This window comes from Alligator mississippiensis, chromosome 4 (genome assembly GCF_030867095.1).
Source record: "Alligator mississippiensis isolate rAllMis1 chromosome 4, rAllMis1, whole genome shotgun sequence".
NCBI classification, from domain to species: domain Eukaryota; kingdom Metazoa; phylum Chordata; order Crocodylia; family Alligatoridae; genus Alligator; species Alligator mississippiensis.
The window spans coordinates 186,448,941-186,467,102 of record NC_081827.1 but is presented as its reverse complement, the minus strand read 5'-3'; the positions used below and the strand labels follow the sequence as shown (position 1 = coordinate 186,467,102).

Genomic DNA, 18,162 nt, shown 5'->3' with positions numbered 1-18,162 from the left:
TGGAACCTGGGCCAACAATTTTGTTTACCAGCTTTTATTCCAGTCCTTGACTGTTTGAACTGATCTGTTTCTGGCTGAGAGGTAGAGTTGTCATTGAGGACTATAGATTTCTAGTAGGCAAGCAAGATAAAGTAAGGGTTTTGAAAGATGGTTAGGAGGTGTGTTGCCTTTCCTTTCACTGCATACATCATTGCAGGATGTTTTACTTTTGAATGACCATTCCATTTGACTTTACCTTACAGAGAGTCCACCCCAGTCCAAGGCAGCTTCAATAGCAACTGCCAACCTCATGGTGAACACGGAGCCTTTGGAAGTCCCAGAAACCGGTAAGTGACAATGCAGCAAGAATCACTGAAACAGGAAGTTTTGATGTCTTGGCTAGATTCTCAGCTAGAATCTGCTGCAATTCTACTGAAGTTAGTGACTTAAGTGGGCCTTAAATTAGACATTACTGTAAATGGGAGTTGCTCCATTAGAATCAATGAACTATGATAATTTCTACCAGCTGAAGAGCTGGCCCTTTATTTTTGTCAGGATATAAATAATTTACTTAGGTAGTTAAGGTGCTAACAGCTGGAAAGTTTCTCTTCCCTTATGGCCACATTCTGCTGTTCAACCTCTGAATGCTGCATTGTACTTTATGCAATCCTATTGATTTTGATGGAATTGGATAGAGAGTGAGGTACTACTCCATGGACCTGAGACAAAGCCTGCTCATGTCACTGATTTGAATTCCATCAATTTCAGTGAGGCTTTGCATCAGGGCTCATGAAAATAAGGCTGGCAGCATCTGATCCTTCAGTAGAGGCTAAGAGCTGCCCAGTTAGCTGCTCTGCACGTCTCTCAACAATCTGCTCCCTGGCAGGAGCTGTAAGGAATGCTTTGTGCTCCTGACATTCCTCATTGTACTTGGGTCCTGTTTTTGGAAGGGGATGAACTGCCCAGGGACTGAGCATCATCAGCAACATCATCAGGTGCTTATTTCATATGGTATTTTTTGGTGGTAGTCAGGTCACCAATCTCCATTCCACAGTGTAACAAAAAGCTGTACCCACAATCCTGTTATTTACTAGGCAGACAATGGTAAAATATTTCCAGGGCATCCAAAAAGAATAGTCACATGATATTTTACAAATGTGCAGTAATGCAACTGATTTATTGGGTTTTCCTTATGTTGCACCTCCATTGCCAGACCATCCTCCCACTAATTTCTTCCCACCCTGCTTTATTGTAATAAACAATTCATGAGCAAGCAGTTCATGAGCAAGCAGTCCACCCTGCTTTATTGTAATAAGCAATTCATGGAACCCGACTCAGTGATTAACAATTTGTTTATTACCATTCATTGTTAACATGTAATCATTATAGCTAATAACATCTTCTCCATTTTGTTTTCATTGGCCATAGAGACCTTCTATTAACCCCACCAAAAGCATGCAGAAAGGGCTTATTTTAATGTTCTGTTTATTTTAAAGCCTTGTCTTTACCATAACATTATTTTTGTTGTAAACAGATTCTATACTTTTGAGAGTTACAAATGTATGATAAATGTATTAGGAGATTCAGACACCCAGCTCTTACTTGTTCCCTGTGGGAATCAAACAACTTTAATGACAATCCACATGCCGCATTGATTTCAAGGGATTTGTACGGGGGCCTGTGTATGGGTGCCTGTGTATATTGGTATATGTGTCCCTGTGTATCTGAGACACAGCTAAGACAATCATGGAAGACAATCATCCTCGACTGTGAGGGATTGCCAAAGAATGAGTGCAAACCATGGTAGAATTAAACAGTTTTCTGGAAACCAAGTTTAGGGTTCTTCAAGAGATCTGTAAACTACTAAAGAAAATTACAAGTCCTGACAGTTTTAAGGTGCTTTGAGGCAGTGACATTTCTGTGAGCTCTGAAAAAGCATGACTAGCTTTCCTAGAGTTGATATAGGCATAGAAGGGAAATCTTATTACTGGCTCAGTGTGTGTAACTGTCATTACATCTAAACTGTACCGTTCAGCAACACCACTTTGAACTTGTTGGCTCCAGACCAGGAACATTTCACTTCCGTGCTTTTTTGGACAGCATATCATTGCTGGGATTTGCTGCAGTACACCAAATGGTTTTTTCAATGTCCCTTTTTCATTTGATACATGTCACCATGTGCACTTGTTTCATTTTCATTGTCCATTATGTGTGTTCTAATAGTTCCATTCTGTGCATTATTGACCTCTGCTCTTCTCCTCACCACCATGTGCCATTCTGCATCTGCAGTGCCCTTGCCAACGTGCAAGGGTGCTTGTTCTTGTCTGTATGTTTAACCCTTGTTTTTCAGCTCTTCAGAAACAGCCTTACAAGATGCATGTCATACTGAGTCCATTTGTCCAAATTTAACTTCACAGGTTGTACACCACACTGTAGGAACTCTTAGGGGTTGATGTGAAGAACAAAGCAGCATCAAAATACATTAAGCTGTCGTACTGTATGTATTTTAGCAGGCATATGTGAATGTGGAATACAGGCTCATAGGAATAGGAAATATATGTTGTGTACACTGAGACTTTTGCTGTGAGTGCTTTGGTCCCAGAAAAGGAAGAGTCTCTAGTAGCTAGCAATCTGGTAGAAACATACCACTTTATAAACAATTCATGGGATGGCATTGCTTATCTGGATTGTTTCAACATGCATACAACATAAAACAGAATGCTCTTCTTGAAAAACACTGCTTAACATAAACTTTCCTTCAAACCTTTGCGGCAGACATCTGACTTGGATAAGAAGCATGCGTTTAAAAGTTCTAACATGTCACGCAGTAAAAGCTGAATGCTGCAGTCCTTATATAGACAAAACCTGCTATTAATGAATAGGGGCTGAGGAAGAGCTGTAGGATATAGTCCCAAAATATTAGTTTCAGGATCACAAGTGAAATACTCTAGTCTGTATTAATTTAAATGAGACCTGAAAACAGTGGGTGCCTATACTTGTATTTCAATGTGTTCTACTTAGAAAACTCAGGCACTGCTGTAGCATCATGTGTGTAAGCCCCTGTGGGTTTAAAAATGACCATTGGGGTGCTTTAACTAAAGCTTGTTGAATGATTTTTAGTTAAAGTGTCTTGTGGCCATTTTTAAATGTGCAAGGGCTTAATACACATTATGCTGCGGTGTTTTAATTGTAGCAGCTGTCCAGAAACTGCTTTAAATTAAAATGCCATCTCTGCCACCATTGAGCAGGTGTATAGGCACCCAGTGAGAGCACTTAAAAAGTGTTTTAAAACCAAAATTCACCCAAGTTGAACAGTTTTTTAACTGGTAGGATCTGGGCACACATAAGAATAGTCTCTGACTTCAGGAGGATGTTTCTGTGTAAATAGCAGCTCCTCAGAAGTTTATAATCTGGTCTTTAGTAAGCAAACATCCCTAATTGTGGCAGGTGTGGGCATGCCATCTACTTTAGCTAGGTGTTAAACTATGAAACCATATTGTAGAACATGTATTACTAAGTACCAAGTACAGCTCAGTGGTAGATAAATTATGTAGCAATTACATTGTTGCTTTCATTTAAGTAATTACTTAGGGTGAAAATTATGGGCCAAGCTGTGCAGTTCTTACATGAGCTAAGAAGAGCCAGTGTCCAGGAGCACTCCCCTTTTTCTTTGTCAGCGCTCACTGAGTCAAGTTCTACTTTCTATGAGGGAGGCCCAATATGGATTTGGAGATGCAGTGGTCAAGTGCGATGCTTGTTGAGGGACTTCTCACTGCACTCATACATAAAGGAGTGATAATATGGCTGTTAAAGCTTTGTGAGTGCATGAATCGAGGAGGGCATGTCTAGCAGTGATTGCAGTATTATACAATCCAAAAGGAGCTAACTTGATCAGGACATGAATATGGGAAAATCCTGACCACTGGAAGCACCTCTAGCCAGTGCCGAGGCAGCACACCCTTTACCTTTTCAACAGGTATAGCTAGTATCATTTTGTGCTGGGCTTCCTCGGAAATTATTATGGTATTATATCATATGCAGTCATGATGCTTGTCCTTACCTCTGCTTGGTAAGGGCAGCTCCATGCACTCTGGCCTATAACTGAGCCTTCACAGGTAAGATAAATCCCTCTGAAACCTAACCTGGATTTGGAGAAGCAGTGAAATTTGGTGGAGGGAGGAGGGGAGGGGAAATGGGAAGAAGTGCTTTATTTGTGGAATCACAGAAAAGTGATATGTCACAAGTTTTACGTGGGTCATGTAATATTTTACGCTGTTCTGGCACACTCACTATGCTCTGTTAGGCACTAGAGGCATGAAGACAGCAAGCCTATGCAAATAAGGCGCATGCACCAGCTGCTTAGCATGTTTAATTTAGTGGGATCAGTGCAAAGTACGTGCAGATGCTATTCTGTGGTACGAGCCACAAGCAGGGTTCAGCTCAGGCTCACAACAGTTCTATTTATGACGTTTTTAAAAGCTTGACTTCTCTTTGTTTGCTGTTTGGCTTTTCAGCTTTTAACCCTTTCAGAGTCATTTAACCTTTGCACATTTTGAAATTCAAATTTGACAGATCCTTGCTTGCTGGATTTTGACATGGGCACTCAGTGCAAGGAGTATCAGGTTATGTGGTTCTTTGACTACAAAAACAAGATCTGCACCCAGGTGTGGTATGGTGGGTGTAGCGGTAATGCCAATAGATTTGAGACAGAAGCTGATTGCATTAACAGATGCTTGAAGCCATGTAAGTACCATGCAGGGTTCATCATTTTGCATTTTATAATACTGTCAAATAAAGTTTCAGATTGGCAAAAAATACTGCTTTAAGAACAACCCCCAACACACTTTTCCCCCCCTACAGCAACTGAGAATGCCATGCAGCAACCACCCCTTGAGAACAGATTATTGTCAGGTAAAAGCACAAATAAAGCAGATTCTGTATTTAATCTTTAGATCATTTTATAGCTGTGTCATGGTGTTGAGCACTTCTGCTGCAAGCTTTGCTGTCATGGGACTAGGTCAAATGTAATTGGAATGTATGTCTTCTTTTTTCCTCCCTCCATTGGTTGACTTGAGTAAGATCCCATCACATGCTTTGCATGAATATGTTGTCTGCATGGATTGTCTTATACCACAAAATGCAACAGTGATGCAGTTTGAACATGGTTGTCTCAAAATGGCGCACTTTATTTCATGTTAAGCTTGTGCTCACTAAATTAGAGAAGTACTATCAGCAGGTAACCCATGTTATCACTCTGTAACTAACATGTCATTGTCTAGTTGGATGCTTTTTCCTCTTAAATATTTCAGTAGACAAGTATAAAATCAGTATTTATGCAAGTGAAAAAATGTGCCTTGTGGCTTGTATCTTGAGTCTAGATGCTCTCCTTATGCAGGGCCAAAAAAAACAAGGAGGAAGGAATACACTAAAAATAGCAAAGATTTCTTCAAGAAATTTCCTCTGCTCTAGACCCAAGGGTTTCCAGCCATGTAGACTGGAAGAGGGGATGTGACCTTGGGTACATCTTGGGTCAGGAAGAATAGAACAGAAAGCAGAGGGCTGGAACTGTCGGTGCTAATAGGAGAACTTTTTCCTCTAAATTGATAGACATAATACAAGAAATTGAATGTAGTAGAATCATGCTACCATTAGTGGAATCATGTCTTCTTACACTGTATTTATTCAGCCTGGTGATCATTACATACAACAACACTTTTGCTGAGAGTAAAATGTAATTTCACTTAGCTGACCAGGAAATGTAATTTCAGTTCTTTGAAAAATGCTGAAGTTTTGGAGGTTTCAGGTGATTGCTGTGTTGGTCTAAGGACATAGGCAGGCAGAATACCAAAATATTACCCAAGATGAGGGAATGGCTGGAATCATTGCAGGACTGTTGGCAAAGGTATTTGACACCCGAGAGTGCTGAGGGAATTGGCTGAAGTCAGTATGGGACCATTAGCAATGGTATTTAAGACATAGTACTTGGGAGAGGTCCCAGAAGACTAGAAAAGGGTCAATGTGGTGCCAATCTTTAAGAAGGGGGGGGAGGGAGGATCCAGGAAACTATAGGCCAATCGGTTTGACTGATACTAGGTAAAATTTTAGAAAAAGTTATCAAGAAGTCTATTTGTAAGAGACTGCCAGAAGGCATGATGCTGAAGAATAGTCAACATGGTTTCATTGTGGGCAGGTCATGTCTGACCAACCTAAGATTGAGTAATGAACTGCTTATATGAAGGAGATGGAGTTGATGTCATACACTTAGATTTTAAGAAGGCCTTCAATATGGCCTCCCATGACACTCTTATAAAAAAAAATGGGGGATTGTGGGTTAGCGGAGTCCATGGTCAGGTGGGTTGGGAACTGACTAAGAGGTCAAACCCAGAGAGTGTTAGTGGATGGGTCTGTATCATCTTGGCAGGAGGTGGCCAGTGGTGTCCCACAGGGTTAGGTTCTTGGCCCTGTGCTGTTTAACAGCTTTATCAACAATTTAGATGGGATGTGGAAAGCATGATCACTAAATTTACATAAAATGTACATACAGTACTAAGTTATGGGGAAAAGCAGTCATGTTAGGGGATAGGATGCAGATCCAAGTGGAACTGGACAAGCTGGAAAGGTGGGCGGCGTGGAACCGGATGCAGCTGATAAGGATAAATGCAGAGTGCTTCATCTGGGGAGAAGTAACCAGCAACATGAATATAGGTTAGGAGGAGATGTCCTGTCCAGCACAATGGCTGAAAGGGACCTCGGAGTTATGGGGTTGATTACAAGATGAACATGAGCTGCCAGTGCAACACTGTAGTCAAGAGCTAATAGCATACTGCAGTGCATTAGGTAATGCATTGCAAGAAGGGCTAAGGTAGGGACACTCCCTCTCTATTTGGCACAGGTGAGACCCCAGCTGGAGTACTGTGTTCAGTTCTGGGTGCTGCACTTCAAACAAGATGTGGAGAATCTTGAAAGGGTCCAGAGAAAGGCCACAAGAATAATTAAGGGCCTGAAGGACAGACCTTATGAGGAAAGACTATAGGATCTGGGACTGTTCAGCCTGGGGAAGAGAAGACTGAGGGAGGGACTTGGTGGTCATTTATAAGTATGTAAGGAGTGATTATCAGGAGCTGGGATAAAAACAGTTCACTAGGGCACTCCAGGGGAGGACAAAGAGCAGTGGCCATAAACTGTAAGAGGATGGTTTCAGGTTGGATGTAAGGAAAAACTTCTTTATGGTAAGGGTGACCAGAATCTGTAATAGACTTCCCAAGAAGGTAGTGAAGTTCCCAACTTTTGAAGTCTTCAAGAAGAGATGGACAGACATCTTGCAAGGATCATTTGATCTCAGCAGTGTTCCTGCCCAGAGGAGGGTGGTTGGACTCAATCCTTAATTTCTGTGATACATGTTAGTATTTCCAGTATCTATTTTAAAGCATATGTATAGTTATTTTTTTCTGTTCTGCAAACATCAAAATCTTAAGAATTCCCCAGCCCCCACCCCAGATTTGGAATTTTATATATATAAATTTTCATACACACACTCACATACATACAGGAAATACTAACTTGTTTTAGTATTACTTCCAAATATTCAAACATATATATTTGGAAATACTAACAGATATATATGGTACAGATAACTTTCCATGTGGTGTGTAGCAGCAGAGATAGGTAACCTAGCCATTTGGGGAGGTACAGAGCCTCAGACTCAAAGGTTCCCTGAATCCCTAGTGACTCAGTGTGGAACTTTAAATGTAGGGAATGTGGAAACCTAATACTCCTAGCATCCTCAGTGGTGGAAACCAGTATTCCAGCAGAAAATCAGTATTTTTTCAGCAAAATTGAAGTTTTTTTTCATGGAAAATTTGAAATTTGTAGAAATGGAGTTTTCTGTCAGAAAACTATTTGGCTAGAATATTCCCAACCTGCTTTGCTTGCCACCTCTGAGGCTGTAATTCAGTTTCAAATAATTTAGTACTTTGTTTATTGTCCCTGGTCATGGAGTTACAGGATGATGGGATATTCTCAGATTTAAGTTGAAGATAGATCAAGTTCTTAGCTCTTAGAGATACATCTAAGTGGTCAACTTAAAAGTACGCCCCTCTTGCTTCCTATAAATTCAAAAACCACAAGAGGCAAATAGGGACCACCTGCCATGTTTAATTTTAAAATTGCTCATGGTTTTCAAGCTATTATAATTTGTCATCACTTTAGGATGGCAAATGGTACTGCAGCATTAACTCCACAGTATTTTCCTGTTCCAGTATGCTTACCTATATTGTGAACTCTAGATACCCTGGAGCCAGTGAGAGTCTCAGTGCCTAAACCACTAGCATAATTCAGTCAACTATATGCATGATTTGCTCATTAACAGCACACAGTTTCCCATGCATACCTGAAATTTTCATGGTAGTGTGATATGTTGAGATCCCTGGGGCAGCCGTGACATACCCTGGTGGCCACACAATTCCTGCCCTGGCTCCAACTCTAGGCTCTCACCTCCACTTTCCTGCCATCCCTTTGATGTTATTATTTGGGAAGGAGGAGGGTTGCCGGAGGGACCTAGAGTGAGCCTGCTGTTCTTCCCGTGTCAGACTTTGGCCTTCTTGGCCTCCACCCTTTTACTCTAGTTGAGCGCTCTAGCTCTAGTTCATGGACTGGACTGAGCTTCAGGGGTCTCTGCTTCTTCTCTTGCCCTGTTGGGCTCTATCAGAGTCCCTCCAGCCTCCCTGGACCCCCTCTATCTGTATGGGCCCCAGGCCCATATGTTCCAAGGTCTTTGTCTATGCCCTCTCTCCGGCTGCTGAGCCTCCCTAAGCTCTCCCAGTTTGCTTATAGTCACCGGCACCTCTGGAGAGCTCTTCCTTCTCAGCCTCCACAGCCAGACAGGCTGCGCTGGCTCTAGCTCTGCCTTATATCTCTCCCAGGGCTCTGCCTCTTCTGGTTAGGTGACTCTCTTTGGTTGTTTGCAGATGCCTGCTAATTAATCTCTTTAGCTAGTGGCCCCCCAGTCACAGTTGTGCCCCGCCTGCCTTGCAGTGCTCGCTCTGGGCTGCTTCTCTCAAAGTGACAGAGCATCCCAGGCTCTCTGTCACAAGGGGATTCATGAGGTAAGAGATGCAGTCCTTTATCTTATACAGAATTAGCCAGGCAGAGCTCTTTTTCACAACAATATAAGAAAAATGCAAAGATTAGCCAAAGATTATTCTTAGATTTATTTCAAAATTATTTGATATTTCTTTACAACGTCTGAAACAAAATTCTGTGCTTCTGTTGTGAATAGATCACTGGTTCATTCACTGTCAGTTAATGGTGATTGGTTGGACGCACCATGCTAGTCTGGTACTTTTGGCTGCAAATTGAAGATAAAGATCTATTAACAATTGCACAGGAAACTAACATTAGAATTTGATCGCTTAAATGGAAATAGAACTCATACACGAGAGCTTGTCTGGCCTAAGCAAACCCACAACCTGCCAATCCCTGCTCCCCACCTGTCCAAAACCATAAGAGAAAAAAATGGAGGTTTTTAAAAGGATAACGGTTAGGTTTATTACAGAAATTTTTGAAGTACGTAAAAAATACATATTTCGCTGTATTCTAAGAACTGAATTAGAACATCATGCTTAACCTCTGCATTATTTACTTCTCTCTTATAAATGCGGAGCGTGGCTGGGGTGAAACAAGTACTAAGGCGCATGGTTGACATCGCAAAGCTTGCAAGTTTGGGGCCATAGCAGAAGCACGTATGGTGCAACCAGTCAGATTCCAATGAATCTGTGAATTCTGTTAAATACCTTGTCACAAGGACATGACAAAGGGAGGAAGGAATGCTGAGTGCACAGGATTTGGGAAGATGTATGGTTTACAACCCACAGACTGATGTTAGAATAACATTTCACATGAAATAAAACTAGAAGTAAAGAAGAGTAAAACTGGTCAGGATATAGTGATCATGGCTGGAACTTGAAAACAGGATGGGATACTACCGAGGATGCGTGATCTTTCACAAGGCTGTAAATTACATAATCAAATGAGAAACAATAAAGTATATAGGAAAATGTTGCATTTCATCGAATCATAGACAATTAGGGTTGGACCTCAGGAGGTCATCTAGTCCAACCCCTTACTCAAAGCAGGACCATCCCCAACTAGATCATCCTAGCCAAAACTTTGTTTAGCCGGGTCTTAAAAACCTCCAAGAATGATTATTCTGTCACCTCTCTGAGTAACCTGTTCCAGTGTTTTACTACCCTCCTAGTAAGGAAATTCTTCCTATTATCTCACCTAAACTTTTCTTGCTGCAACTTGAGACTGTTGCTCCTTGTTCTGTCATCTGCCACCACTGAGAACAATCTAGCTCCATCCTCTTTCAAACCCTGCTTCAGGTAGTTGAAGGCTGCTATTAAATCCCCACTCAGTCTCTTCTTCTCTATTGTAGCCCCAGGTCCTTTTCTGTAGAGCTGCTTTTTGTTTGCATCTGATGGTTTTTTTTTAAATGTTTGTCCATGGTTAATTGATATACAAAAACAATAAACTTGGGGAGGGGGTTCTTTTTAAAAAAGCAAAATCCTTCACAAACCATAAAATGGGAAAATGAATTCAATTTTTCCTTTTGCAAAAAGCTGTGTATTTATAACAGAACAGGGAAATAAAAACATTTTTTGGCCATTGCCATTAAAACTTTCTCCTGTCACGGAAAGGAGATATTGCTACTTCATCTTGCCCATAGTTTATCTGAATAATCTTGTTTTAAGTAAAACAGAGAGAGGTAGTTGGCCGAGAAGTCAGACAGAAAGTAGAGTAGAGCTGCACTGTATAGAATAAATCAAAGATGCTCTCTTACCAGCATCTTCATCAGCTGCTAAGGAGGGACTGTCTTAACTAAAGCAACCCTAGCAAATTACCAGTGTGTTAACAGTGCAGAAACTGAACTGACTGACACATGAGACTCACATTTGGCAAAGATGGTCAAAACATGTGCCATAAAGCAGAGGGATTTACAGCACAAAACATTTCAGCAGTAAAAAGAAAACACAATTAAAATGAAATGCCAGTATCTGAGGCTGAAGTGTCTCGGTACAAAGTGTACACAAGCACAAAACTGCATTTGTGCAGGTAATGGCCATATGATAAACTGCACAGGTATGTGATGAAGAAATTTTAAATTGAATTTGGTATCCCAATTTTTTGATCCATCCCCTAAAACTTACACTAACGTTCCAGGACCCAAAACAATTTCCAACTCCCAGTCTTCTTATTTTTAAATACTGTAATCCTTTCCTGAGAGACCATTTTTATAGCCTGTTTTTAATCAGAGTTTCAGATTAATCCCAAATTGTTCTCCAAAACAGAGTTCAGGGAGTATTATGCTGTGTTCTTTGGCATTTATCATGATTAAGTGAAGCTCACTTGCCAATGTACCTTTCATTCACCATTTCCTCTCAGTCTGGCACTTTGGGATCCTAGAACTGTCGTTGCTTTGTATTTGGCAAACCCATTGCTATAGTGAGTGAACAGTCGATGTTTGATATTAATGGGAAAAATGAAACTAGTAGAAATGGTAGTTTACAATTCCCTTTTCAGGATGCTAGGGCCTTTATTCTCATTAATTGCCCCACATGGTAAATAGTCTCATTAAACGATTTGAGCTGTGCATTTTTATGTTAAAAAAGGCTGATTCTTTTCACCTTCTTGGTTTTGTTAAGGTTGATTCAAATTTGTAATTGGGGAAAGGATTGCAAATTACAGAAGCTGTAATATACATAGGCAATTTAAACATTTCTAATCATTTAGGTAGCTGAACATTTTCATTGCCCAACCTGCAGCACTTTACAAAAGGCTTTTATTTTAGGGTGTTTCAAACTGGGAGCCCAAAACTTGAATTACCTAAAATAAACTTTTTTTTTTTTTTTTAAATACAGTGTACAGAAGTCTCGGCTAAGTTTTATGCAGGAAAAGGAAAGTCTTCAAAAGTACATAGGTGACATAAATTAAAAGAAAAAAATCAATCAATTAAAAGGTGCTTTGATTTTGCCTGTTGTCAAATCTTGCACATATCTTGCAAAATTGAATGCATATGCTATAATGCCGAAGGTTATTTATTAGCTGTAGAGTGTTATCCCTTTTGCAACTGTTTATAAATTTCATAAACAGTGAATATGTTACCAAAAAAGTGTGTAGCTAAGAGATGAAAAAATATTCCTACAGTTTAAGCATCTGCTTTTTCCTCAATTTAATTAAGAGTATTTATGAGATTTGTATATTTATTTGTTTGTTTTCATATGCTGCATGTGATTACAGTCATGTGCTATACTGAAGAATGCCAGCGTTAAACAAGAGACCAAGCAACTGGAAATACTTAAAACTATATTTGGGTCTGGCTGAACTGTTCTTGGTACAGCACGTAAGGAAAGGAGACAAAGGACATGTTTACGCATGCATTTAAGCACACCTAAATTTACTGCATATTAACTTAATACTCATTAAGCAGGTTTAGGCAAGCATCTACATGTGCAGCAGTTAAAGTGCATTAATGCTATGTGTGGACTGACTTGGGACTAAAGTTAGTCCTAAGTCTGTCCACACACACGCAGAGTGTTAATGCACTTTAACGCATCTACAAGTGCGTTAATGCAGTATAACTATTTGCGCCTTAATTTGATACTTGCATTTGAAGGTATCAAATTTAGGTCTGAATAGCCTAAATTCACCATTTTCAGTGCACATTAAGGGTGAGCACGTGTAGACATGCACCCTTAATGCACATTGACCTAGGCTAATGCGCATTAAAGCATCACATGTAGACATGCCCAAAGGGTATTAACAATTTTTAAACCCACCCTGTAATTCAGAGGACTACTAGATCCCTAATGAAAATTTGAGCAGCTAAGGACTGCTCTAACTTTCACTCTTTGCTCTCAAATTTCTCTATGACTGCTGTGCTAGACAGGTCATCCAAACATAGAAACGTGTCAACCCACCCTCAACACCAGAAGTGTCCTCTTCATCTCCCCTCCTTGCCCTTTGAGGCACTGGGGTAATACAAATCGGACTGTAGGACCTGAACCTCAACCATTATTTAACAATAACTATTAGACCATTGATCCTATGCTATAAGTGTTCAGGTTTCTGCAGGGCAACGGAGCTCCTATGTTATTTGTATCTGTTTGCAAACATCTTGCCAATGTACTCACTGCCCTATGGAATGTGTTCTCATTAGTTTTCACTTTGTTCTTGGCCCAGTGCAGAACTACTACAGCTAATAATGGTAAAATCTTCTTGCCAGATTATGCCCATCACATCATGGCCATTTAAGGCAATAGTTGATACTGTAGTGCTCAGCAGAAAGCAGCACTTTTTACATGGCAAATTATTTGAATGCTGTAAATTGTATTTCTAAGAAAGGCTGTGGCTTTATAAATCCTTTTTCCATGCTTGTGCCAGACTCTTTTGGGTGGTGAATCTCTTGGATGATACACAGTTTCTTATTATGTCTTTTGTATGAATTACTACACAATAAGCCCAGCTGAGAGACTTCTACTTTTCTCTTTCTGTCAAAAACTTGACCACTTTCATTTTGTGTAGCCTCCTGGGATTGCAGAGCACAATGTAGTCAGCAGCCACTGTGAGAGTGACCCTAATTGCAGAATCTGTTAGAAAATATTTACTAATCTGTGACATAGGGTATGGATAAACAACACAATTAGCTGATGGCAGGGGGAGAGAGGGGGATTTGTCCTGTTTCAGGCTGTTCTAATAGTTTTATGTGTCTGTTCTCTCTCAAAGTAAGTGGAAGCTAAATCTCAGTAATTTTTAACAGTTCACAGAAACATGGAAAAGTAGGGCTGGAAGGGATCTCAGGAGGTCATTTGGTTCAGTTGGACCAAATGACCTCCTGAGCTCAAGGCAGGATTAGTCCTGCCTTGAGTTCAGGGCAGGATCAGCTCTGACTAAACCAAGTGGCCATGTCTACACGTGCGCTTTACTGTGGAGTAGACTATTCAGTTGCAGAGTAAAGTGTCACCATTTCCATGTGCAATGCTATTAGGCTGCAGTAAACTAATTAACACTGCCATAAAATAGTACTGTGCATAGTGCAATAGTACAGTAAATGCACATGTAGATGCTGACCGTGGGCTTAAATTGTACCTGGTCAGACCAGCCAGCAAGAGGCCAGATTCCTGCCTGCCACCTAGAGCCAACCCTAGTGGGGTGTGGGTCCTGGGGGAAATCAGTCTGTGCAGGGCTCCCTTAACACCGTGCAGGGCTGTGGTACCCCTGCAAAGGTCGGGGGTGGGCTCCGTCCTTCTTCTATGGCATCAGGCTAAGCCATCAGCTCCAGGCAGCCCCAACAGGAGGGGCTATGGCCTCTCTGCCCAGCTCCATGGGCCCCCGCCAAAAGCATGGGGCCTGGGGTGGTCACCCCAATTCGCTGTACCCTAGGGACAGCTCTGCTGCCACCTAATGACATGGCTCCACACTTTAAGTACCCCTGTGCCCCAGCAAGCTGCTCCACCATCTGATGCTACCACCTGGAGCTTGGGGCAGATCAGGGCAGGAGCGGCCCTGGCATAAATTGTTCTGGCCTAGTTCAAATTACTGCTGTCCTAGGCACATGTGTAGATGCTGCTGCACCTGGGAGTAGTTTATTTCAGCTCAAACTGCTCCAGAGCTTATTGTTCTGAATTAATTGCACATATAGATGCACCCAGTGTCTGTCTAAACTGCTCTTGAAAATTTCGAGGGATAGATATTCTACAACAGGGGCTGGCAGTTATTTCAGGTGGAGGGTCGCTTAATAAGTTTTGTTGAGCTGTCAAGGGCTGCATGGGTAGCCTCACCCCTTGACGGCTGCCCTGCCCCCTTGTCACCATCTTGGGACTGGAAGTCCCACCCCTAACCCCTGACCTTTGCCACCAGAAGTCTCTCCCCTTGCCCCCCAGAAATCCTCGGGGGGGGGGAAGGGTGTTGCCACCTTAGTGTATGATTTGGGTTTTTTTCTGGTTCTAAGTCAAACACTGACTATAACATATTTTACTTTTATTATGAAAAATATTTTGTCATGATTTGTGTTTGTGTATTGTATATCGACTCAAAAATAAATTCTTAGTCTTGTATATTGTGTGTGTTTGTGTTTGTATGGTTGGGTGTGGGTGGAGTGTGTGTGTGTGTGTTTGTATGGTTGGGTGTGGGTGGAATGTGTGTGTGTGTTTGTATGGTTGGGTGTGGGTGGAGTGTATGTGTGAGTGTGGTGGGGTGTGAGAGGGTGTAGGTGTATGTGTATGGTAGGATGTAGGGGTGTGTGTGGAGGGTTTGTGAGGGGGTGTGGTGGTGTGTGTGCAGAGGCATAGAGTATGTTGGGGGGTTGTGTGGGTATATGTGGAGCTTTGTTGGAGCACGGTATGTATCTGTGAGGTTTGTGGGGTGTGGGGGAGGGAAGGGGGTGTGTGGGGAAACCCCTGCACTGCTCCCATGGTGCAGCAGCAGCAGGCGGGATGCTCAGGGCACAGGCGCTCAGTGGGGTGCAGCTCTGGCCAGCACTGCACATCGCAGCAGGGAGCACAGCATCAACCTGTGATTTCTGTTTTAATAAGGAGGTTGCTTCTTTAAAACTGCATGGCATCCATAACCATAGGTCTGCTGAAAACAGTGAGTCTCTGTCTTTGCATGCATATTCTAACAGGACATGTTTGACCTTGTATGTGTGTGAAACAACAGAAATGCAGGGCATGGTCTTCCCATTTTGTCTAATGCTGAGTCATTCTATTTCTCTATTATTTTATAGTCACAGATATCTGCAGGTTGCAAAAAGAAGAAGGAACCTGCAGGAAGTTTGAGCTAAAATGGTACTATGACTCAAATACCAAAAGCTGTGCAAGGTTCTGGTATGGTGGTTGCGGTGGAAATGAAAACAAATTTAGCACACAGAAAGAATGTGAAAAAGTTTGCATTCCTGGTAAGTGGAGTCTCATCTTCTACTACCAGTTTCCATTAGGGTATATTACCTGGAAACATGCAAAGGAACTACTGGTCATAAATCATTAATTGACCTCACCTACTGTAAATTGGAGTAGGTCCGTTGAGTACAATAGAACTACATTGATATACACTGGTTGAAGGTGCAGTCTATAGCCATTATGGCTTTAGGAAGTTATATCTTTGGTGTGATCTGAAAACACAGACTTTTGTCCCCAGAATCTGCATCACATGAACATTCTAGAAAGAGAGTTCTTTTAAAAGTATTAGTCCTGCCAATCATGAAGCCCCCTTTTATTCTTACAAGGTCTAATTTAAAACCAAGTGGCATAAATGAGAGTCTTCCTGCTGGACTGTCTTTTCTCATTAATTTAGGAGGAACTGCAATAGTAAATTAAAGCCAGGTTGTGAAAAAGGCATTGCCCACAAGGGCCAGGTACACAAAACTAGAAAGAAGAAAATATATTAAATCAGTTCTAAGCAGCATCTGCCAGTAAGGTGTGGGGGTAGGGGAAGAGGCAGAGACTGGGGAGCAGGGGATGGGCAACTATTGGTGACTGGAAGAAGTGTGTGTGTGGGGGGAGGGGGCGGGGAGCAAAGGATGATGGGTCCACCTGGCCTCCCCACCAGACACTATTCTCTTTGCTGTAGCAGTTGGTGGGAGGAGGGGACAAATTTAAGAAAGCCCTCCAAAAATTATATTCTATACCTGGAAAATTATAACAAAACCCAAAATGTGAAAAGAATTAGCTTTTCTTTACATAAAAATACATAGCTCAAATCCTTTAATGGAACTGCTTGCCACCTCAAATTGTGATAAATTTTCTATATATAAATTATTGGGGAGAGGGGGATCATCTTAAATTCAGAGTCAACTTAGATTTGAGTAAATATTCATAGATGTTAGGTGTTAGGGTTGGAAGAGACCTCAATAGATCATCGAGTCCGACCCCCAATATGGTCAATACTATCTTGTACAGCCACGAGAAGAGATGCTGAACATGCAGTGGTCACAAAATAAATGATTTATTTTATCCTCTCCTTCATTTTTTTCAGGTCACATTAATCCTGGGGTTGTTACGATGATAGGAACTTAAAGACGGCAACGTGTCAACATATACCTCTCAGAGAACCAGGAGTCAGCCATTGCCATCTTAGCCTTTTAGAAGCTAAGGGTATAAGTTACCTTGCACTGTACTATTTCATTCTTTAAGTTCCAAGCAAGCCTTGAAGAAAGTGTTTTGCTGCATGACCTATCAATATGGTGCTAAACTGTTTGTGGACTGAGTGCTACATGTGTCCGGGTTATATTGTAGAGCTTAAACTTTATGTAGTATTTACCCACTGCAGATTATTTTGTTTGAACATGTCTACAAATTACCATTTCTTTTGGATTTCGGCATTACGCCTATCTAAGGCAATGTAAAATGTAGAAAATAAGGGGGGAAATCATTTCACTGCAACTGTTTATGTACCTGCTTTTATCATTTTCATATCTGAGCATAACTTTAGATGGAAAGCCTGTGTGTAGGAGAGTAGTTAATTCTGATAAACAAGCAGTTTAAATTGTTCACTCTGTTTTTACTTTTGCTGGATTAGATCTCAAACTAACTGTCTTTTATGCATTTGTAACATATATGATCAATCAAACCAGTAAAGGAAAAAAAAAGCAAGATTTTTTGATACAGATGCACTGCTGGGACCAATGCCTCAGTTAAAGAATTTTTAAATTGTGGTGTAGAATGTTTTTGGCATTCCTCTAATGTTGTGTGTTTTATCATTTTTTTTTTTTCTTGCGGGGCTGGGGATTTTATTTTTATTGTGGTTTTTGTTTTTATGAAGTCTATACAAAAGAACTTTTAAATGAAGTCTAATGGAGATTTTGAGACTTGTCTGTTGTGTCTTATTTATTCAAAATTATGGGTGCATTCATAACTTCAGTGTAACTACTTGCATGTATAATTTAGTGCATGCATAGATCTGTGCATGGTCAAGGTACTTATCCTTTATTTTTGTAAAGGCAAGCGAAGTACTAAAAGTGAATTTTAGAGACAAGGCAATAATAATACTTCACTCTCCTGTCACAGTTATTGGCCATAAATGTTGAAGTAATTTACAAAACCATTATTCCCATTTTATAGGTGAAGTTGAGGCACAGAGGGGGATGTAACTTGTACAAGGTCACTCAGTACATCAGTGATGCAGACAGGA

General features: G+C 41.0%; 1 protein-coding gene across 7 annotated transcripts in view; it reads left to right on the top strand.

Moving 5' to 3' along the window:
• COL6A3 (collagen type VI alpha 3 chain) overlaps positions 1-17,837 on the top strand; it is a 123,205-nt gene extending 105,368 nt beyond the window's left edge. For 4 of the 7 annotated variants that reach the window (XM_014594263.3, XM_014594260.3, XM_014594264.3 and 1 more), the window contains 5 exons: positions 243-326; positions 4,552-4,722; positions 4,840-4,890; positions 15,761-15,931; positions 17,008-17,837. In XM_014594263.3, the coding sequence (XP_014449749.1) occupies positions 243-326; positions 4,552-4,722; positions 4,840-4,890; positions 15,761-15,931; positions 17,008-17,048 (518 nt within the window). In that variant the 3' untranslated portion in view covers positions 17,049-17,837. The remainder of the gene's footprint in view (positions 1-242; positions 327-4,551; positions 4,723-4,839; positions 4,891-15,760; positions 15,932-17,007) is intronic. The other 3 variants (XM_014594261.3, XM_019492005.2, XM_014594262.3) reach the window with 3 other exon arrangements.
• Positions 17,838-18,162: the final 325 nt, after the last annotated feature.